Source organism: Salvelinus namaycush, chromosome 4 (genome assembly GCF_016432855.1).
Source record: "Salvelinus namaycush isolate Seneca chromosome 4, SaNama_1.0, whole genome shotgun sequence".
Lineage (NCBI taxonomy): Eukaryota > Metazoa > Chordata > Actinopteri > Salmoniformes > Salmonidae > Salvelinus > Salvelinus namaycush.
The window spans coordinates 39,490,378-39,514,112 of record NC_052310.1 but is presented as its reverse complement, the minus strand read 5'-3'; the positions used below and the strand labels follow the sequence as shown (position 1 = coordinate 39,514,112).

The 23,735-nt window shown below is 41.8% G+C and overlaps 2 protein-coding genes across 3 annotated transcripts in view; one reads left to right on the top strand and one right to left on the bottom strand.

Annotated features, from left to right (window-relative positions):
* Nucleotides 1–4,529, top strand: part of LOC120046513 (tight junction-associated protein 1-like) — a 159,979-nt gene extending 155,450 nt beyond the window's left edge. The window contains exon 12 of the mRNA XM_038991813.1: nucleotides 4,439–4,529. The gene's annotated coding sequence lies outside the window, so the exon portion shown is untranslated. The remainder of the gene's footprint in view (nucleotides 1–4,438) is intronic.
* A 2,173-nt stretch (nucleotides 4,530–6,702) lies between these two features.
* Nucleotides 6,703–20,632, bottom strand: LOC120046512 (leucine-rich repeat-containing protein 73-like). Of its 2 annotated transcripts, none has more exons than XM_038991811.1 (6): nucleotides 19,759–20,632; nucleotides 19,262–19,422; nucleotides 18,717–18,851; nucleotides 15,146–15,246; nucleotides 7,480–7,678; nucleotides 6,703–7,105 (listed from the first exon to the last, which is right to left on the bottom strand). In XM_038991811.1, the coding sequence occupies exons 1-6, from the start codon at nucleotides 20,061–20,063 to the stop codon at nucleotides 7,035–7,037; spliced, it is 972 nt and encodes a 323-aa protein (XP_038847739.1). In that variant the 5' UTR covers nucleotides 20,064–20,632; the 3' UTR covers nucleotides 6,703–7,034. The 2 variants fall into 2 exon arrangements, with proteins under 2 accessions (XP_038847739.1, XP_038847740.1); XM_038991812.1 differs by having other exon boundaries at nucleotides 18,717–18,839.
* Nucleotides 20,633–23,735: the final 3,103 nt, after the last annotated feature.

Genomic DNA, 23,735 nt, shown 5'->3' with positions numbered 1-23,735 from the left:
TGGCCATAATGACCATCGTTATGTTTGGAGGAAAAAGGGGGAGGCTTGCAAGCCGAAGAACACCATCCCAACCGTGAAGCAAGGGGGTGGCAGCATGATGTTGTGTGGGTGCTTTGCTGCAGGAGGGACTGGTGCACTTCACAAAATAGATGGCATCATGAGGCAGGAAAATTATGTGGATATATTGAAGCAACGTCAAGACATCAGTCAGGAAGTTGAAGCTTGGTCGCAAATGAGTCTTCCAAATGGACAATGACCCCAAGCATACTTCCAAAGTTGTGGCAAAATGGCTTAAGGACAACAAAGTCAAGGTATTGGAGTGGCCATCACAAAGCCCTGACCTCAATCCTATAGAAAATTGGTGGGCAGAACTGAAAAAGCGTGTACCAGCAAGGAGGCCTACAAACCTGACTCAGTTGCACCAGCTCTGTCAGGAGGAATGGGCCAAAATTCACCCAACTTATTGTGGGAAGCTTGTGGAAGGCTACCCGAAACGTTTGACCCAAGTTAAACAATTTAAAGGCAATGCTACCAAATACTAATTGAGTGTATGTAAAATTCTGACCCACTTGGAATGTGATGAAAGAAATAAAAGCTGAAATAAATCCTTCTCTCTACTATTATTCTGACATTTCACATTCTTAAAATAAAGTGGTGATCCTAACTGACCTAAAACAGGGCATTTTTATTAGGATTAAATGTCAGGAATTGTGAAAAACTGAGTTTAAATGTATTTGGCTAAGGTGTATGTAAACTTCCGACTTCAACTGTAGCTTTAGTACATAATAAGGATGATTGACTGAGGCAAAAGTCTGCATTTTCATTTATGTAATTGTTTGCCTTTCTAATGGCTCTTTGATTGCGTGGTTATGAAGTCGGATACTGTCCTGCTGTTTTATTGATCCCAGATTGACAGCTCACAGTGAAAGCCCTTCAGTATAAGGCAGTAATCCAGTATGAAGTCACACGCCTCATGCAGTGTTCTTAACTCTCTGAGTCAGACTCTGCTTGTATTTGTTCATGCAACCCTCTGTGGGCTGAAGACAGTGTAATATCATATACGGTGCATTCTGAAAGTATTCAGACCCCTTCACTTTTTCCACATTTTGTGACGTCACAGCCTTATTCTAAAATGGATTAAATATTTTTTTCCCCTCATCAATCTACACACAATACCTCATAATGACAAAACAAAAACAGTTTTGTTTGCAAATGTATTAAAAATAAAAAACTGATCTCACACTTACATAAGTATTCAGACTCAGTACTTTGTTGACGCACCTTTGGCAGCGATTACAGCCTTGTATGACGCTACAAGCTTGGCAAACCAGTATTTGGGGAGTTTCTCCCATTCTTCTCTGCAGATTCTCTCAAGCTCTGTCAGGTTGGATGGGGAGCATCGCTGCACAGCTATTTTCAGGTCTCTCCAGAGATGTTCGATCGGGTTCAAGTCCGGGCTCTGGCTGGGCCACTCAAGGACATTCAGAGACTTGTCCCGAAGCCACTCCTGCGTTGTCTTGGCTGTGTGCTTAGGGTCGTTGTCCTGTTGGAAGGTGAACCTTCGCCCCAGTCTGAGGTCCGTGACACTAGGCATTCAGGCCAACGAGTTCAATCTGGGTTTTATCAGACTGCTCTGGAGCAGATTTTCATCAAGGATCTCTCTGTACTTTGCGCCGTTCATCTTTCCGTTGATCCTGACTAGTCTCCCAGTCCCTGCCGCTGAAAAACATCCACACAGCCTGGCCACTCTACAATAAAGGCCTGATTGGTGGCGTGCTGCAGAGATGGTTGTCCTTCTGGAAAGTTCTCTCATCTCCACAGATGAACTCTGGAGCTTTTCAGAGTGACCATCGGATTCTTGGTCACCTCCCTGACCAAGGCCCTTCTCCCCCGATTGCTCAGTTTGGCCGGGCGGCCAGCTCTAGGAAGAGTCTTGGTGGTTCCAAACTTCTTCAATTTAAGAATGATGGAGCCCACTGTGTTCTTGGGGACCTTCAATGCTGCAGAAATGTACCCTTTACCAGATCTGTTCCTCGACACAATCCTCTGAGCGCTACTGACAATTCCTTTGACCTCATGGCTTGGTTTTTGCTCTGACATGCACTGTCAACTGTGGGACCATATAGACAATTGTATGCCTTTCCAAATCATGTCCAATCAATTGAATTTACCACAGGTGGACTCCAATCAAGTTGTAGCAACATCGCAAGGATGATCAGTGGAAATAGGATGCACCCGAGCTCAATTTCAAGTTTCATAGCAAAGGTTCTGTATACTTATGTAAATAAGGTATTTCTGTTTATTTTTTATTTGCAACAATTTCTAAAAACCTGTTTTCGCTTTGTCATTATGGGGTATTGTGTGTAGATTGATGAGGAAAAACTTTATTTAATCCATTTTAGAATAAGGCTGTAACATAACACAATGTGGAAAAAATGAAGGGGTCTGAATACTTTCTGAATTGCCTGCACTTACATTTTGAAGACAAATTAAATGATCAAAGATGATAAATACAACTTCATGATTACGACTGAGGGCTTTTGCCAAGTACTGTGTTTCCACAAGGTTAGAAAAGATGCGCCAGTAAACTGTCCATACAACATTATAAAAATGCCCTCCCTCCCACCTAATTCTGATCTGGAAACAAGGACACCACCTACAAATGTTCATCCTTGATGTCTCTTGAGCCTGCCTTCTCACTATATATGTATAGATGTGGGTCTTAGTCCCCCCCTCCCCTGTTTAAACCTCTATTCTTAGACCAACAAATAAAAGCCACATATCAAGGAACTGGCAACATTGTGCTGTAAAGTACTGTGTCGCCGCCAGTCACTGGGGTCATACGAGGTAACTGTGTTCCCTCCCGAGCGAGATGAGTCACCAGATCCCGGTATAAAAGTCTCTCCTCATACTATATCCAACACGCTGAAGGCTTTCTGCTGCACTCCTGGTCCCTGAATAATTCAACGCCATTTTCTTCAGTGTAAACGGACCGGGACCCTGGATTGCGGGCCCCCAAAATCCACACGGTTCACGTCACTCCACCCTCACACTTTTTAAACCTCTTTTCTTTCGCTTGCAGTCTGCTTATTGGTCTTTTTCATTAGTATAGATGAAGTGTTAATAGCCCATAATTAAGAGTTGTAACAAGCCCTTTACTAAATTATTCATGTTTTATTACCCTCAGAAATAGGTCTCTAATACTTCAAAAGGAGTAGAGCAGTCTGTCATGGTCTTCAACATGGACATTTACGTTTTGAATATTGCATGGGCTCATCAGATAGACAAGGTTTCGTGCAAATACAAAAACGGAAATGGAAAAAAAAAGAGGGAATTAAATGTGCAGGCTCTAATGTACTAAGCAGTATAAATAGGCCTTTATATCTGGTCTCCTGCAACTTTAATGAATCCTCTTTCGTGAATATAATTGAACACATCTCTGCTGACGCGTCGCTGCTTTGATCCAAGGTCGCCTTCCCAAGACGCTCCACTCATGTGGAGCCTTTTTAAATTTAGTCTGAGAAATGTTGAAAAATGTCGGCTTCGTCACTCCTGTTATCTGATGCGGTGGAATAAACACACTGGTCATGACGGTAATCCATCTGTGACGGTGACCTTTTAACAGGTAGCTAGCTCAGTTATTTTCCCTCTATAGGTTTTAGTCTGAGCATGATTTAAACAGCATGCCAGTTGGTTCACAGGAGCCTTGTCTCCATTGTGACAGTGTTGAGACAGCGCCAGGGGTTTATTGGAAATATTTATCATCTGCAAGAATATTTGAACTGGAGTGTAAAGTATTCCATTATACAATTAGAAAACCCTGGCTCTACATATGAATACAGTGACGGGGTTTTACTGTGTAATATCCCACACAGACGGTGTAATCACACAATCTGAGCTTGATGACAAAGCCAGTCCCTGCACAAGGGAGGTGTCATTGCAATGAGATGGTTCAGGAATACTAATAAAGATGCTGTCACTGTCTTCTCACGTCAATATATGCCTCCATTGTTGTTTGTTATTTACATCTTATCTTATTCATGTCTACATGTATGGTGTTGAGTCGTTGAATTCTCCCATTGACATGAATGAAATGCATGTTATATGCTAGGGCTGCCCCAAAGCCTCTTCCTGGAGATCTACTGTCCTGTAGGTTTTCAGTCCAACCCTAATTTAGCATATGATTCAGCTAGTTAAGGTCTGGTTGAGCAGCTAATTAGTAGAATCAGGTGTGTTAAATTAGGGTTGGACTGAAAACCCACAGGACTGTAGATCTCCAGGAGGGTTTGGGGCAGCCCTGTTACATGCCTAATTCAGCACTTTATTTTATTTGGCTGCAGGTGAATTTTAATGTATATAAAATTATGTATCCAGTGTTTGTGTGATTTGTGCTTAATGGGGATAAATACTGGTATACCTATAACTTTTTTGATTCTAGGAGACACTGCAGTTTGTGGTACCTGATGGACGCCATTGCGAGGAGACTGTTGTAGGGTCCCAAGTCCAGACTCACCCAACCATGAATCCAGTTCTGTTGCTGGGTTCATTCACACAAACCATGTCTACCAGTCTTGCATGGAGTTAAGTGGCAATCTGATTATTCTCTCATACTGAGAAAAGTGGGCTCCGTTGTGTTTTTCTTTGGTTGAATATTCATCACACTCCCGATGCAGTGCCTGTTCTTTCATGGCTTTGTAGATGTCCTTTCTTTTTGTGTGCAAGCGGGCTAAAAATGTTCTCCCTGTTAAAAAATGACTTCAAAGACAATATTATACACAAGACTGTTAAACCTGTACTAATTTTATTTTCTGAATTTGTAAACTGATGTATATTTTAAAACAAATAAAATATTTTAATCTTTACTTTTGTGGTCTGGTTATGTAAGGGGAATGTAGCCATGGTTGTTAATTTAGGCAATGTTACGTCAACGCTTTGACTTTCAACGATATGACGTGCCACTTTTCCCTTGTAAGATTAGAACTCTTATCCAAGGGTGCCCCCTTCTGATAATAACTGTCATCCTGGACTTGCAATTGAGGAACACTTTCAAAATGTTAGTCCAGTTGGAGGTTGAGGTTTTTCCCCTCCAATGATTAACTGATATGAATACAAACATACAAACCAAAAGACTTTACCCTCTTGTGATGTGTGAATGATTTAGACGTTATTTGGTAGACAATCAAAGGTTAAACCTAGGTGATTAGAGCTGCATCAAAAGAATACAATCTGCTTTCAGCTCAGATCCGATTTCATTGAGAAAGGGGACAGCGACGAAAAAGGAACCCTAATCTAATTAAACGCCTGTATTAGACAGGAGATTCTTCACCTCACAGAGGCATCTGATTGCATAGCAGACAATTTTATGTATTGCAGCTTTCATGTTTGGCATGGTCCAGCAGTGAAACAGACTGCCTCCCTGTGAGCATTCTATCCTCCTCTCTATAGGAATCTCTTTGTGTGGCATCCAATGATGTTGACTGCAAGAAGGTCAACAATCTGCTCATGAACAACACGTCTGTAAGAAGCCTACTTACAGCTGCCGTCAGTCCATCACATTGATATGATAACATTGAAACTAATGGCTGTGCCCTTGATGCCAATTGTATTATGCCACCAGGTGTTGGGCCCTCGGAGCACATGTCCAGCGAGGGGTTGCGTATAGTGATACACTGGAAAACAGGCTTCTGTTTGTCCTGATCACTTAGCAACTTGGGAAATTGATCTGAGATGTCCATTAATTATGGATATCTGTTTCCACTCATTATTTAGCTGTCCTATGGGAATGGAGTACTTTTTATTTATGCTACCCAACATCAGAAACCTGCCTCACTGGATTACTCAGTAGATCAGTGATAGATAAGATAAGTGTGCTTGGGAATTGATTACCAACCAAACTGAATGTGAGTTGTGGAGAGTGATTGATTTACGCTTACATGAGAATGTGCTGTTCTGCAACGTGCATCGAAATGAATGGCCTCTAATTCCCGCTCTCTATTTCTCTTTCATGCAGAGATTCTGTATCTTCGAAGCCTTCATGCCTTAACGTGTTGTCCAAAACATCACAAAGAAAACAGATGTGTTAATGATAATAGAATATAAAATGTCATAATAACGTAGTTAAAGTTATGTCCATAACGTCACCGAACACACTGGAGAGAGACGGTAAGATGTATTGATGTCAAGGTTTCTTGCAAACCTCAATAGAATATCATAACTAACGTAACGATATGGGCCAGGCTAGAAATGCATGTAGGCACAAGGGGCTCAAACAAGGGGATTTGATGGGGATAATGGCTGTCCTAGTAAGCACCACTTTGACTGAAGGCTGTGGGGATGATGAGGATGGGGTCAATGTATTATATAGGGCGAGGAATGAGAACACTGCTGCATTGTCATGGTGTGATTTTTGCTGATTTACCATGGGCTCTCATGCTCGTTACATTCAATTCCGATGTTCTGTATGTGACGTTTAAGTGCTGATCCCAGAAACATCCTGTGGCTATTCAATATCAAAATCGTGTTCATATGAGGCATTAGTATAGCATTCAGTGGAGAGAAAAGGCCATTTAGGTCAAAGGAAAAACAGTTTTCAGTGAGCTACTGTTCAGTGCTATACAGGAATTGTCATGCCAATATGTTAATTGCATTCATAAGTAGGCTATTCCAATCAGGAAATAACAGAAGAATCCAAATGTCTTTAAGAAGATGTAAACAGATTTATTCTGACATCACATCAGACCATCACAACAATCCTATCTAGTCGATCTATCAACATACTTTCATTGCTTACATAAACCTTTAAATATGAACTATAAATAGACTGTACATAATTAAAATAAATAATTCCCCATAAGACACTTGGTGTGTGTGTGTGTTAAGGATTTTGTGCCTGCTCCAAAATGTATTCTGTTGCTACAGGTCATGCAAAAAGTGTGATTGATTGCACACTACCAGGTGATACTGCAACTCTATTACATACAGACTAGCAGAAAGAAAAGAGGTAAAAAAACAAAAAAGGTAGGAAGGCTGTGGAATCACATCTCAGTCTCAGCCAGTAGGCTCTCACCTAGACCTGACGTCAGCAGGACCATCTGGGGGTGGGAGTCTGCAAAGGGCAGAGACAACGGAAACGAGTTTAGGACTTCTACAACTCTACGACTAGCCTGGTTGCTAGCTCTGTTAGTGCTTTATCCAACTCCTTTGTTCCTTGTAAGGGATGACAACGAGCAAGTTGGCCAAAGCACACACAGATCTGACCATTGGTTGTTCCCCCCCAATTCTACAGATTGATTGAGTCATAATTTGAGGTCATCACCTACACCGATGTTTCAGGTTTACAGACGCTTATTATACTAAATGATTTATTTATAAATCTGCAAGACTCCAGAACAGAGCGCCCCAGTGGAACTGTCCTGTCTAGAATATGACTAAGATGGGACAGGGAAGGAGAGCATTTTGGTTGGCCAGGTCAGCCCTTACTGCTGTGGGGGATCCACGCGGTTTTCTCCCTGGTGGGGATGGCAGCGCTGCCTCGTGCCTCGCCCTCCTTGTCGTCCTCCTCCTCTCCCTCGGAGAGCAGGTCGGAAATCTGCTGCTGCAGCTCGGGGCTGATGGCATTCTCAGCCAGGACCAGCACGCGCAGACAGGTGGGGTAGTTCTCCACCATTTCAAGGAAGACCTGAAGGTACAGGGGAGGGAGATTCTGTCATGAAGCACAGACAGGCTACAGTAGGGGTTGATAAGAAAACTTGATGGGTTTGTAGGTGTAGGTAGTTCTGCTTCCCAGTGGGGATTGATATTCCAGGTTATGAACTTACATTTAAGTGGTTTGTTTTTCTTGAATTACTTCCGCACGTAACAAGTCACTGCAATCCAGTGAAGTGCGGTGGCGAGGTGAGCACGGGCTATTATCAAAGCAAGATTTACTCACAAAAAAAACCTTGATGAAGCCCATGTTCACTATACAACGGAACTCCAACAACCAGTGGCATAGGCTACTAACCCGAAATTGACAAACAATTTTCACCAAATGTAAATACCAATGTAGCCAAAATAAGCAAACGACAGCCTCCGATGGCGGCATGTTGCATATCATCTGACAAAATGACACACTGCTCAACTCAGCCATACAGTACGTCGATGTAGCATCCACAGTTACAACTGATAGGTGGCCAGTGGCGACACGTCATGCAGGGCAGGTGCATGTTATTTTGGCATTAATACATGTCACATATCAGTTTGCAAACAATGTAAAAAATTAAGCCGCATACAAACATGGTCTCTTTTTTTCGCTTTCTTGAGCAAGGCAGCTCCTAAAATGCAGGTGTTTCAGCCTAGCTCAGTGCTTTCTGTGGAGGTGGGGCTGCCAGACGAAAATGTGGAGCATAGGGGTTGGTAATGTTCTCTAGTTGCGCCGTGATTGGCTCAGTGTTCTGTCACTCATGGGGAGACTACGTCACCGTAAAATCTACGGGTAGAGGTAAAAAATTCAAGCCCCTTGGGTGCTACCATTGAGTGACATTAGAAGTGGCCATCCAAGAAGGCTTAAGGTCATTGGCCACAGATAACGTGATTTGACGTAATTTTATATCTACATTAGCTTTGATTGGACTGATCATGTCAACATCATACTTGAAAAATCTTAGCTAGCAGTCATCATTATGAATCAAGTCGACAACCTACTGGCAAATCCTTTTCATATGAAGAGAAATTATGAATAGAAATTATAGATAAAATGTATCGGTGCTCATCGGCCATTGGACATTACAAAAGAAGTTGGAAATCGAAAATTCAACAAGGAGTGGATTGGAAGTAATCAGTGGCTAACTGCAAGCGTTGCAAAGCAATCACTAGCCTGCTATTCAGTGGAGTGGGTGTTTTTAAAAGTCTGGGTTTAAGGGTTTCTTAAAAGGATAAACATTCAACACCATGTGACAGAAAAGGTTGAATACATTGGCCATGCTGTCAATCCAGCATGACTTCTGCCGTGTTCAAAACAACTGGAAACGAAGGAAATGTGAAATCTCAGACTTCAGTGAGTTCAAGACTACTGGAAACTCGAGCTCCAACTGGGAAAATACATTTTGAACAGTCATCTAACTCGGAATTCCAAGTCGGGAACTCGGACCTCTTTCTAGAGCTCCGACATGAAAATCACTGACGCCATGATTCAACCTTGTTTTTTTCAGTTCCCAGTTGTCTTGAAAGCACCAAAAATCCAGAGAATGCCAGACTTTGATGACAAAATTAGCCCAGGAAGGACCGAAAAGGGAGAATACTGTAAGAATGGCCCATGTTATGAATTATATTGCTGTACATTTCAAAAGGGCTGAACAAATAGTTATATTGACTGCGTCCGTCCTAGCTCGCTCATTGTCTTAATTGAAAATGACGGATTGCCTCTTATCTGCTAGTCGTCTCTTTATGCCATATCAAATCAAATTTGATTGGTCACATGCAGATGTTATTGCGAGTGCAGCGAAATGCCTGTGCCATAGCTTGTACATATCAATTGTCAGTAGAAATCATATTTGTTTAAGCAAGACAGCCATATCAGCTTTGTTTTTTTTAAAGGCAGTAAATGAGGCTGAATGTACTGTTTTGCTGTCAGACAAGGCTCCGCTGATAGCCAGGTGTAGCAGTGGTAAGGATTCACTCCATGGTGCTGAAAGGAAAGCTCTGTTGTTGGGACTGCTTTATGTAGGCCCTAACTGTTTGTGGGCACCGTTTGTCACCGTTATAGAGCAACTAATGTATTGTTTAGTGTTGTGTTGTGTAGTGGCTTTGCTGGCCAGCATCCCACAAAACACCAGTCTCAACGTCAACAGTGAAGAGGCAACTCCGGGATGCTGGCCTTCTAGGCAGAGTTGCAAAGAAAAAGCCATATCTCAGAATGGCCAATAAAAAGAAAAGATTAAGATGGGCAAAAAAACAGACACTATCCAGAGGAACTCTGCCTAGAAGGCCAGCATCCCGGAGTCGCCTCTTCACTGTTGACATTAAGACTGGTGCGGTTGCGGGTACTATTTAATGAAGATGCCAGTTGAGGACTTGTTAGGTGTCTGTTTCTCAAACTAGACACTCTAATGTAATTGTCCTCTTGCTCAGTTGTGCACCGGGGCCTCCGACTCCTCTTTCTATTCTAGTTAGATCCAGTTTGTGCTGTTCTGTGAAGGGAGTAGTACAGTGGCTTGCGAAAGTATTCATCCCCCTTGGCATTTTTCCTATTTTGTTGCCTTACAACCTGGAATTAAAATATATTTTTGTGGGGTTTGTATCATTTGATTTACACAACATGCCTACCACTATGAAGATGCAAAATATTTTTTATTGTGATACAAACAAGAAATAAGACAAAAAAACAGAACTTGAGCGTGCATAACTATTCACCACCCCAAAGTCAATACTTTGTAGAGCCACCTTTTGCAGCAATTACAGCTGCATGTCTCTTGGGGTATGTCTCTATAAGCGTGACACATCTAGCCACTGAGATTTTTGCCCATTCTTCAAGGCAAAACTGCTCCCGCTCCTTCAAGTTGGATGGGTTCTGCTGGTGTACAGCAATCTTTAAGTCATACTACAGTTTATCAATTGGATTGAGGTCTGGGCTTTGACTAGGCCATTCCAAGACATTTAAATGTTTCCCCTTAAACCACTCGAGTGTTGCTTTAGCAGTATGCTTAGGGTCATTGTCCTGCTGGAAGGTGAACCTCCATCTCAGTCTCAAATCTCTGGAAGACTGAAACAGGTTTCCCTCAACAATTTCTCTGTATTTAGCGCCATCCATCATTCCTTCAATTCTGACCAGTTTCCCAGTCCCTGCCGATTAAAAAACATGATGCTGCCACCACCATGCTTCACTGTGGGGATGGTGTTCTCGGGGTGATGAGCGGTGTTAGGTTTGTGCCAGACACATTCATTGATGGCCAAAAAGCTACATTTTAGTCTCATTTGAGCAGAGTACCTTCTTCCATGTTTGGGGAGTCTCCCACATGCCTTTTGGTCGAACACCAAACGTGTTTGCTTATTTTCTTCTTTAAGCAATGACTTTTTCTGGCCACTCTTCCATAAAGCCCAGCTCTGTGGAGTTTATGGCTTAAAGTGGTCCTATGGATAGATACTCCAATCTCCGCTGTGGAGCTTTGCAGCTCCTTCAGGTTTATCATTGGTCTCTTTGTTGCCTCTCTGATTAATGCCCTCCTTGGGCGGCCCTCTCTTGGAAGGGTTGTTGTTGTCCCATATTCTTTCCATTTTATAATATAGGATTTAATGGTGGTCCGTGGGATGCTCAAAGTTTTGGATATTTTTTATAACCCAACCCTGATCTGTACTTCTCCACAACTTTGTCCCTGACCTGTTTGGAGAGCTCCTTGGTCTTCATGGTGCCGCTTGCTTGGTTGTGCCCCTTGCTTAGTGATGTTGCAGACTCTGGGGCCTTTCAGAATAGGTATATATATACTGAGATCATGTGACAGATCATGTGAAACTTAGATTGCACAGGGGTGAACTTTATTTAACTAATTATGGGACTTCTGAAGGTAATTGGTTGCACCAGATCTTATTTTAGGGGCTTCATGGCAAAGGGGGTGAATACATATGCACACACCACTTTTCCATTTTGGATTTTTTGAAACATGTTATTTTTTTCATTTCACATTTTGTGTATGTCCATTACATGAAATCCAAATAAAAATTAATTTTAAATTACAGGTTGTAATGCAACAAAATAGGAAAAACGCCAAGGGGGATGAATACTTTTGCAAGGCACTGTACACAGCGTTGTACAAGATCTTCAGTTTCTTGGCAATTTCTCGCATGGAATAAATAGCCTTAATTTCTCAGAAAAATAATAGACTGACGAGTTTCAGAAGAAAGTTATTTGTTTCTGGCCATTTTGAGCCTGTAATCGAACCCACAAATGCTGATGGTCCAGATACTCAACTAATCTAAAGAAGGCCAGTTTTATTGCGTCTTTAATCAGGACAACTGTTTTCAGCTGTGCTAACAATTGTAAAAGGGTTTTCTAATGATCAATTAGCCTTTTAAAATGATAAACTTGGATTAGCTAACACAACGTGCCATTGGAACACAGGAGTGATGGTTGCTGATAATGGGCCTCTGTACGCCTATGTAGATATTCCATTAAAAATCAGCCGTTTCCAGCTACAATAGTCATTTACAACATTAACAATGTCTACACTGTATTTCTGATCAATTTTATGTTATTTTAAAAATGGACAATTTTTTTTGCTTTTATTTCAAAAACCAGGCCATTTCTAAGTGATCGCAAACTTAGTGACCCCAAACTGTTGAACGCTAGTGTATATATAATAAGGTTCTAACAAAATGCTCTTAACAATCAAAATGGCTGAAAAATGCAGTTCTAAACATAAAAAAAATGTCTCATCAAAAATGCATTGTACATTTTGTAACTTTTTTTCATTTAGCAGAAGCTCTTATCTATAGAGACTTATAGAAGGCGCAATTAGGGTTAAGTACCTTGCTCAAGGGCACATTGGCAGATTTTTTCACCCAGTCGCCTCGGGGATTCTAACCAGCAACCTTTTGGTTACTGGCCCAACACTCTTAACCACTAGACTACCTGACGCAAAAAGATGTCTATTCTCACGATTCAACAGTAACATAACCCACAAATTGCAAAGGAAAATGCATTTTGGCCTACCTTTACTTATAAAGTATGTCCATTAGTCTGGTGAACCTCTCAGTCACAGCATTGTAGAAGTCACAGCAGACGCATCCCCATTCCATTTTCACACCGACACAAAAAGTAATTCCCATTCCCATTATCCACAATGCAAAAGTAAATGTCTCAGATGTGTAAAAGCCTGGGTAAAAAGTATTAATTGGTAATGACGTTTCTGATAAGTGGACAGTCCAGTACTCACTGTTTGCCTACCCAACAGCTAGCAGAGTTGCCTGTCATGTCACGTTTTGTCACTAGAGCTCCTGAATGCTGCCTCTGTCTGGTCTTAACTTTCACTATAGTAGACGTTCCACTCTTCGAACCCTCCAAACCGTGTGTTCAGGTTGTTTTTGCTAGCTAGCTAGCTAGCACAGCATGCACTTTTCACAAACCAACAGCGTTATGGCATTTTGGTACACCAGAATTACATCAATTTCCAATGAAACGCTGCATTTGCCTTTCAGCATTGCGTTGCAGAGGCAGTGCGTTCTGTGTGGTGCATACCTTGGATTTATCGAAGTATGGGTCAAACTGTATGTGTTCACGGCTTGGCAGAAATGGTAGCAGAAGGGGAATGTTGAACTTTTGTTGCACACATATACAGATGATGCTGCATACTATTTTGCGCAATGACGCTGTCGGTGTGATCAATAACGTTAGGCGATACCCACAACATGTTAAGGCAATACGCATGCGCAAAATATGAAATCGGCTCAATGCAACGAATTATGCTTCGAACATACCGACAGTGTCATTGCGCAAAATAGTATGCAGCATCATCTGGACCACACCGAACGCACTGCAACTGCCTCTGCAACGCTGCAAGGCAAAGGCAGTGTTTCATTGGAAATGAATGCAATTCTGATGTACCAAAATGCCAGAACATTGTCTGTGTTTATTTATTTTATTTCACCTTTATTTAACCAGGTAGGCAAATTGAGAACACATTCTCATTTACAATTGCGACCTGTGTGTTCGAAGCATTAAGCTACTTCAAGCTAGGCAGAGCAGTATGCTGGCCCTATCCATTAACAGTGACTGGAGTCAGGAACGGCTGTGGCATAAACAATTTGAATGGCTGGAAATGAAGGCATGAATACCCTGGCGCCTTTCCTGAGATTTTGAGCATAAAAACCACCAGAATCATTGAGAAAATCGTTAGATGAGAAAAAAATAATTATCATATTTTTAAATAATTGTATTTTTCATTTGGCTTTTCATAACAGCTTTTTTTATTAGATTATCACAGAGTAAGCACCGCCTGTCCTGCCTAACCTGACTACCCTGCCTGCTTCAATGTCAATACATATATGTATTTATTTGCTCGGATACACAGATTTACTCAGATTTAGTATCTGTCTTAAAAGCTGTGTACAAATTGTTTTTCTTAGTGTGAATTACATGTAAAGCCAATCTCTTTATAAATCAGCTAGCTTTAAACTGGAGAGGGACCAGCTAGAAAACGAATTAAACGTTTTGAAATGGATAAGTTGTCCATAAGGGCAACTATCTGAGATTTGCTATCCGAGATCCTTGGGATTTCCCTACACCATTGAAGTTGAAATGTAAAATGGTTAAGGTTACGGTTTAGGGTAGGGACATCCCAAAGTTTCCAGATAGCACTAACCGTACGTAAACCTTGAGCACTTTTCAATAGGCAGTAAACAAGCCACAGCTGGCGAAGTGCTTTGTGGGAGAAGAGTATCGTCCCACAGCTGGGAGTAAGCACATCTTCACTGCAAATGAGATTCAGGGTCATGGATCAATAACAGTGAGAATGTGAGAGGGAGACATGGGGCAAATCTTGATTGCATACTCCTCACGTCCTCTCTCCTCGCCTCCGTCTCAAAACCCATTGGAGGAGCAGGTTGGAGGGGAGGGACCTCGGGCTTTCTCATCCAATGGGCTTCATCTCCTAAGAAAGTGGACTGACTTCAAAATTAGACCATCATAAGAAGAGGTCTCTGCTATGACGACTGTTCAGTTGGGTGATTTGATATGCAGCGGCTTCAATTAGTGGATGTAACTCACAGTTAAATCTACAAAATAAGTGGGATGGCAAAATGTAAATGTTTACATTCACATTAAAGGTCATTTTTAAAAGGGATTGTAAGAGGGTAGGTAAAAAGCTAACTGATTAACATTTCTGAAAATAAATGAAAGTCCATCAAAAACGATATCTTTCAACTGATGATTGGCATGAGTATTGCTGGAAAATGGCACCACATTTAAGGGTCATTGAACATTAATTAGGTAGTGAGGAACGTAAACCAGATCATTTAGAGTGAAAAAAAAGAGTATAACTCCCCTAATAGAATGAGTTTTAAGTCATAATGAAACTACATCAGATTTCTTCTCACTGTCTTTGTAAATGTTTTTCCACACACTCTGTGGTGCTGATGACGTTGCTCTGGTGGTGGTGATGTTGATGATGTTACAGACCTGTGCTGACTGATTTGTGAGTCCTGTTCCCTCCAGATCCAACACCTCCAGAGTTCTGCTGGATGCCACAGCCACTGCTAGCATACCTGCAATCTGGTCCCCTGGAACCCCAACACAACCAAAACATGAGTGAGTTCAGAAGGTGAGTCTGTCGATTGAGCATTACAGAAAGCTGATTGATGTGTTTGTTGTCATTGACCCTGAACGACAGATTTGGACCGGACACAGATTAGTAATTGCATAATCTGTTAATTTATTCCTAAAGCATACACTATGTTTCGGCTTTCACCTTCCTCAGGCATATGCACATCATTTCAACATGATACCTATTGTAGCAACCATAACTCAACACCTAGCGACCTCATGAAGGGGTTTGGATATCTTGGCGTAATGGCTAAGGTTGTTGGGTTGACAGTAGCTAGAGCCGGGTTCGAGTCCCGTATTCCGTACATTGGTGTCAGAAGTGGGATGGTTTCGATTAGTTTATTAGGATACCCATGCACATGCAGCAGCTACTCTTCCTGGGGTCCACATAAAACACAAAAATACATGATAAAGTACAGAACAGTAATAGACAAAAACAACATAAGATATTACATTTAATTCAAAATAACAACATTGGCTCAAACGCATTAAGAAAGAAAGAAATTACACAAATTAACTTTTAACAAGGCTCACCTTTTAATTGAAATGCATTCCAGGTGACTACATCATGAAGCTGGTTGAGAGAATGCCAAGAGTGTGCAAAGCTGTCATCAAGGCAAAGGGTTGCTACTTTGAAGAATCTCAAATGTGAAATATATTTTGATTTGTTTTTACACTTTTTTGGTTACTACATGGTATTTAATAGTTTTGATGTCTTCAGTATTATTCTACAATGTAGAAAATAGTCAAAAATAAAGAAAAGCCCTTGAATGAGTAGGTGTGCCCAAACTTTTGACTGGTACTGTAAATATTAGGAGGAGCAATGTCGGAGTGGCATTGACTAAAATACAGTATATACTAATGAAATTATTTATATATATATATTCATATTGTTATATACAGTACAGTTAAATTAGATCTTTAGAAAGAGGAGCGGCTATGATAAAATATCAGGTTTTTTTAAGCTAAACTTGCTTTTTGCCTGAGTATCCTCTGGTGGCAGACCATTCCAGGATGACATGGCTCTATACATAACAGAGTGACGCATTAAAAGTGTTTTTGGTTTGGGTATTGTAAAGAACCCCATAATGGCATGTCTGGTGTGGTATGTAAATCTGTTTGAAGTGTATGCAAATAGATTATACAAGTGGTTAGGCATTTTCAACACAAAAATGTTTCTTAAAAAGACTAATAAAAGTAGTATATTTCTCCTAAACCAAGAAAGACTATCATGCATGTTGTTGATGTTAGTTGTGTGTGTGTAGTTAAGGGCAAGGAGTGCTGCTTTGTTTTGAGCCAGCTGAAGCTTTGCCAGGTCTTTCTTTGCTGCACATGACCATATTACCAGCAGAAGCGGTGCGCGGGTAAAATCACTGGGTAAAAAAGCTATTTTACAACCTTTGTTGTAATAATTGTGTTGTTTGCTCTATAACCCACTCGTTCATACACCACCGTGATATACAATAAGGCAGTGACAACAAAAAGAAAACAGTGACACAGTGACAAAACCGGAGAGAAACATCTGTCCGGTGAAGTCCACAAAGCAAATATTTAATGTGACCAACAGTTATATCACCTGCAGCATTGTCAAGCATGTTAATGTTTGACAGTTTACTCATCAACTACTGATTTAGAACCACAGAGTTACCGCAAGTCAGCACAAAGACAACAGGCGCACTGCCTCCGCTATTCCAGCACCATTTAAACATCATCGAATCAACAAGGCTATAAATGTTTAGTTTAATACACTGAAAACAAACTTAAAGATACCAAAACCAGGGGCGCAACTTTGGTTTTAGAAGTGGGGGGGGCATAATTTATTTTTTTTCTAGTTGGATAAACACTCCAAACAGCCTAACCGACCGTTCGGAGGCCTCCGCATGGTCCTAAAGCACACCATTGCCTCATTTTGTATTACATTTCAATGATAAAACTGTGGGGGACAAAAATGTCATTTCAGAATTTTGGGGGGACATGTCCCCCCCGTCCCTAGTGGAAGTTGCGCCCCTGCCAAAAACGATTTAGTCCAATCAATGTTGATAAATATCATGTGGCTGTCCATGCTAATGATTTCCGTCTGTATGTGCACGCGCAAGTATAACAAAAAACATTGACACCTACTTGTAGTCTAGTTGAACGCTCTCTTTCATGTTGGCAAAACTGTCTATGGCTCTGTCATACAGTACACTTTCAGTTTGTGTTGTCCAAGGCTGCCGAGCTACAATGCTTGCTAGCCAAACTTCCTCGCATGAGCAACAAAGTCCAAATCCCCATTTCCATCCATGGCTAAGGAAAGGGACGATTTAGCGAGCTAGCTACTGCAGGACATCAACACATACAGAACCTCTCCCCATCTTCGTCAAAATATGACTCGACCATGATACTGACCATCCTATGTTACTCCTAGTTCAGGTTCTTCAACGTGTTCAATGGTCACATCCTTTGTGCACAATTCCAGTTGAGGTTTAGCTCTAAGAGAATGTTTTGAACCAAATAATATGCTTTTGGTTTTAGATATATTGTAATAAACAATGAACTGATCTTAAATACATCAAATGGTGCCCGTGAGGCCATTCGAGAGGCGGTTCACGTGAGGGACTTGGTATAGAAAATAGTAGGGACACGCTCTCCCGAAGAAAGGGGGTAGTGTAACCACCTTAACCCAACACCTAGCGACATCGTAGAGGGATTCGGATCTCATGGCTTAACAGCTAAGGTGTTGGGTTGGCAGTAGCCAAACTCGGGGTTGAGTCCTGGTTGGGGCTACCCCCAAGTAATTAGGAATGTCATTGACAACCCATATTTCAGATGGATGAAATGGAATCTGAACGTTTTACCCTGTATACTTGCTCCAAAATGACCATAGACGTATAATTCTGTATCAAGTGTGCCCTCTAAAATTCTATCTAAACTTAAATGGGGACAACATGACTGCGTTCACACAGGCAGCCCAATTCTGATATTTTTTCCACTAATTGGCCTTTTGACTAATCAAATCAGAATTGGGCTGCCTTTGTTAACACAGCCTATGTTCCTAAAATGACCTCCTTTCCTATTTCTCTGTAGTGCAAGCAGCCAGGGGGTTGTCATGGAGACACACCTGAATAATTAAAATACAAAATGGTAATGCAGGAGGCAACTGGCCCATAAAATGGACATCTTTGGTATCTCAGGAGTGTTTCACCTCTGAAAAAGTCCCATTACACAAAATGACACAAAAGTTATTTTTTCCAATACTTAAAGTTCATATTGATTATCCAAAGTTAACTGAGATGCAAATCTTTTTATGGCAACACTTGTGGTTGAGTGCAATATTCATTAAAAAATGTTAATAAGAATCTGATTCCTTTTAAGCTGATTCCATATTAAGAAACTCACCAATATCAAGTACAGTAATTGGTTTTGTGTCCTGGTGATTGGTTCTTACCCAGGGGGTTGTAGTCCAGGTTGAGGACTCGGAGCTGGGAGCTGTGGGCCACAGCGATGGCCAGGCGGGCCCATCCCTTGGTTGTGATGCTGGGGTTCGCACTAAGAGTCAGCTCTCTAAGCCCTGTGGGACAGGCTGTCCATCACCATCAAATGACCATCAACTGAGTATAGGCAGAGCCAGCATATAACCATATATTATAAGTATTATACTCCATTATCGTGTAACTTGAGTCTAATTGTTAACACTAGATGCTTCAGAAATCACTCATAAGCAAATGTCATGCTACACAAAGGACGGCAAAAGACCATTGTGACAGATCTATGTCGTGTTCAATAACAACTTTATGAATGTTCTATAAACCCTTCATGAGTTGTACATTTGTCTGGACTGTATTTTCTATCATCAAAAAATGTGTTTCCCCACACACGCACTTAGAGAGGACTTCTACACTAGCCATTTTGTTTCCAACCACTGTCCCCCAGCAGGCCAGGTTCAGAGTCTGACAGCCCAGTAACAGTGAGAGCAGTGTCGAGTGGCTGTACCTGATTTGGCCCCATCCGGAGGCAGCATGGCACAGATGAGCCGCAGTGCCTCATCCCCCAGCATACAGTCCCCCAGGTCCAGAGACACCAGTGAAGGGTGAGTGGACAATGCAGTGTTGAGTGTGACCAATCCTGCATCTAGGAGGGGGCTTCCATGGAGACTGTGGCATAGGAGAGATGGGAGGAGAGAGAAATGCAGAATTTCAGTCAATACAAAAGTTCCAATGAAGACCATCCAATTAATTCACCTTTCAATCTGGATAAGGCATCATCAAATTGACATCAACTTGAGTTCATGCTCATGTGCATAATCATGGTAATTAGGGTCAGGTCCCCCATTTAATGTCATGGAGAGCTTTTACTGGATCACAAATTGAGGGACCCATACTGATTACAATTAGTTAATAGACTACAGTAGCCATATCAACCACTAACATCAACCAATCAATCAGTCAGACCGACACACCTTATTCATTGTGATCTACGAGGCTACTTACAAAAGGGTCTGGATCGATCTGTTTGTCTTGAGTGCATCTGCGAGATGCTTGGTTCGGCTGATGGTGGAGACCACGCCGAGGTTCATGTTGAGTTGCGCCAGTGAGTGAGACTCTGCCACACCACGACACACCCGTCCAAAGTCACGGTCCGAAAGCTGACATCCCCTGATAGACAGAAGCCTCACACTGTTCTCTTTCAGGCTGTCACAAATATCCTTGATCTCAGCTCCCGACAGTGTCTCTCCCGTTATTTGAATAGAACCTGGTAGCATTTTGGTAAATGTGTCTACTAGGCTACATGACATTCAATGGTTGTGCCCAGCTAAGAAATACGTGCATTTTAAGCATAGGCATACAACTATCCAACGTCGGTAGGCTGTTAAATGACATCTCAAACTCAATATGCTATTGTTTAGGATATACGATATTTACCACAAATCTGCAAGGCTCTCAGTGTTGCAGCTGGTTTAATTGAACATTTCTTATTAGGCTATGGATAGGGGAAAAGCACGCAAGGTGGGTTTTCTGAAGTTAAATCGATCATAAACCCCATGCGCTGTTTCAAGCCCTGACATCATAACCTACTGCTACAATGTAGCTAAATACTTAGCGATTCTTCTTCTGTACCCCGCAGGCCATGGATTGATACATTCGTCGATACATACTAGACACGTTCAAATAAAATATAATGTGCCGTTTTCCAGGTCCTCATGCATAACAAACGGTTTGCGTTCCTGTCATGTTTAGAGCTTCGGTTTATAGCGCTGAAGCGAATGCGATCGTTTGTTTGCCACGGTTGCAGTTATCGGGTTATGCACACACTTCTCGATGTCATCAGAAACAGCATTGCAATAGTGACTGTCACATGTTGTTCTCAATTAGCTTACTATACTAATGCAGTCTTCCTCATTCAGGGCGCGTGCGCGCACCCTCTTCCCCGAAGCGTCTGTGTGGCTGCAGTGACCTCAGGAAATATTGCAGGGCTGAGCAAACGTTTCTCCAGAAGGAAAAATGCAAGTCGAGGGCAAAGATGGCCGTGGTCTCAATACAGTATGGCTATGGCTATTGATCACGTGCAGTGCTGGTCTGCCCTGCCCAAATACATCACCTGGCTGTCTATACCACACCCAAAGCCCTTGGTCTTTACATTGGATTTCCTGAAATTAGTGCGTAATGTAACATGATCACCAAATAGATAGGCATGTTATAAAACTTTTCCCAATTAAAAAGTTTAGAAATATTACCAGAATTATTACACTACATTGTGTTTTTACTTTAGCAGTAAAAGTACCTCAATAGGCCTATAATAAACTCTCATGAGAACCGTAACCTTCCATTGCACTGTTCTCTGGGTCAAACACACAATGGCCCCTTAAATAATATATATGCAATGGATTACTGAATAAGCCAAGCCTGCTCTACCTCATTGATAGTCACCCAGGTTGAGGTCGTGGAAGCGGAGTATTGAGACCCTCCCACTGTGCCACTCTCATGTCTCCTTGCAGAGCCACATCCCACAGCTCCCCTAGTGAGAGGAGAGTGAAAACGGAGAACTAATGGAGGGCATGGCTATGGTGCATCCAAGTCTCCATTGTTCAATGTTGGAAATAATTCACCTTGCCATAACCCATTTATTTATACATTCTACAGTCAAACACAGAATTTAATTTCTCTGAACAGTTGATGTTGAGATGTGTCTGTTACTTGAACTCTGTGAAGCATTTATTTGGGCTGCAATTTCTGAGGCTGGTAACTCTAATGAACTTATCCTCTGCAGCAGAGGTCACTCTGGGGCTGCATTCCAAACACTTAAGACACACCCTCTCCCCTCAAACTAAGTGGACACTTCTGATGACGTATCATGATGTCTAACGAGTATACACTTGCAGGGCAAGTGTATGCCCGGAAATTGGTCCCTCGTTCATCCCGCGAAGATTGTGTTTTCAGCCAACGGTATCTTGTGGGTGCTTTATATGATTGCATGTCTACTTAAATTAAATATATAATTACTAATATATGCCTACTGTATGATAGCGAGCAAATTAATTATCTAACTAACGTTAGCCTGCCTAGCTGGAACTTCTGAAGATGGAAAATGTTTTATTTCTACAATTTCCAAAAACGAACCAAACAAAAACATCATTATTTTTACGAGACGTGTTTGTGCCGTCATGTGCATTAGTGGCACAATTTCTAACTTATTTATATTTGTTTTTACTTACACTTGTATGTTGACTCCATATTGACGTTGAGGTTTTAAGTTTTGGCTGACTTTTCTTAGCCGATGTACAATCATCGCAAATTGAATTATGGGGCGTTTCAGGCCCCGAAGTGAACATAGTTATACACTCGCAAACTCCATTAAAAACGAGGGCTGAGGGGCTTACGTTGCAAACTTCCCTTGCTTGGACTGACGACAAATATGGCCGTGGGGATTCCCCCAAGGGCATAAGGTGAGAGTAAGTGGAGGAGGGTGTTTCTTTTATTAGTTTGAAACGCAGCCTGGGTCTTCCTTTCCTGTGGCGGTCCTCATGAGACCCAGTTTCATCAAAGCACTTGATGGTTTTTGCAACTACACTTGAAGAAACTTTAAGTTCTTGACATTTCCAGATTGACTGACCTTCATGTCTTAAAGTACTGATGGACTGTCATTTCTCTTTGCTTATTTGAGCTGTTCTTGCCATAAAATGGACTTAGCCCTATTTGGTAAAAGACCATCTTCTGTAAACCACCCCTACCTTGTCACAACGCAACTGATTGGCTCAAACGCATTAAGAAGGAAATAAATTACACAAATTAACTTTTAACAAGGCACACCTGTTCATTGAAATGCATTCCAGGTGACTACCTCACCTGGAATGAGTGTGCAAAGCTGTCATCATGGTGGCTAGTTTGAAGAATATCAAATATATTTTGATTTGTTTAATACTTTTTTGGTTACTACATGATTCCATGTGTTATTTCATAGTTTTAATGTCTTCACTGTTATTCTACAATGTATAAAATAGCAAAAATAAAGAAAAACCCTTGAATGAGTAGGTGTGTCCAAACTTTTGACTGGTACTGTATATATTTCTTAATTCGATTATTTTACTTTTAGATTTGTGTGTATTGTTAGATACTACTGCACTGTTGGAGCTAGGAACACAAGCATTTCGCTACACCCGCAATTACATCTGCTAAATATGTGTATGTGACCTAACATCAAGGCGGTGACCCGTTCCTGTAGGTTCATGCTCTACAACATTCGCAGAGTACGACCCTGCCTCACACAGGAAGCGGCGCAGGTCCTAATCCAGGCACTTGTCATCTCCCGTCTGGATTACTGCAACTCACTGTTGGCTGGGCTCCCTGCCTGTGCCATTAAACCCCTACAACTCATCCAGAACGCCGCAGCCCGTCTGGTGTTCAACCTTCCCAAGTTCTCTCACGTCACCCCGCTCCTCCGCTCTCTCCACTGGCTTCCAGTTGAAGCTCGCATCCGCTACAAGACCATGGTGCTTGCCTACGGAGCTGTGAGGGGAACGGCACCTCCGTACCTTCAGGCTCTGATCAGGCCCTACACCCAAACAAGGGCACTGCGTTCATCCACCTCTGGCCTGCTCGCCTCCCTACCTCTGAGGAAGTACAGTTCCCGCTCAGCCCAGTCAAAACTGTTCGCTGCTCTGGCACCCCAATGGTGGAACAAACTCCCTCACGACGCCAGGTCAGCGGAGTCAATCACCACCTTCCGGAGACACCTGAAACCCCACCTCTTTAAGGAATACCTAGGATAGGATAAAGTAATCCTTCTAACCCCCCCCCCCCCCCCCCCCCCTAAAATATTTAGATGCACTATTGTAAAGTGGTTGTTCCACTGGATATCATAAGGTGAATGCACCAATTTGTAAGTCGCTCTGGATAAGAGCGTCTGCTAAATGACTTAAATGTAAATGTAAATGTGACCAATAGCATTTGATTTGATTTATTCAAATGAG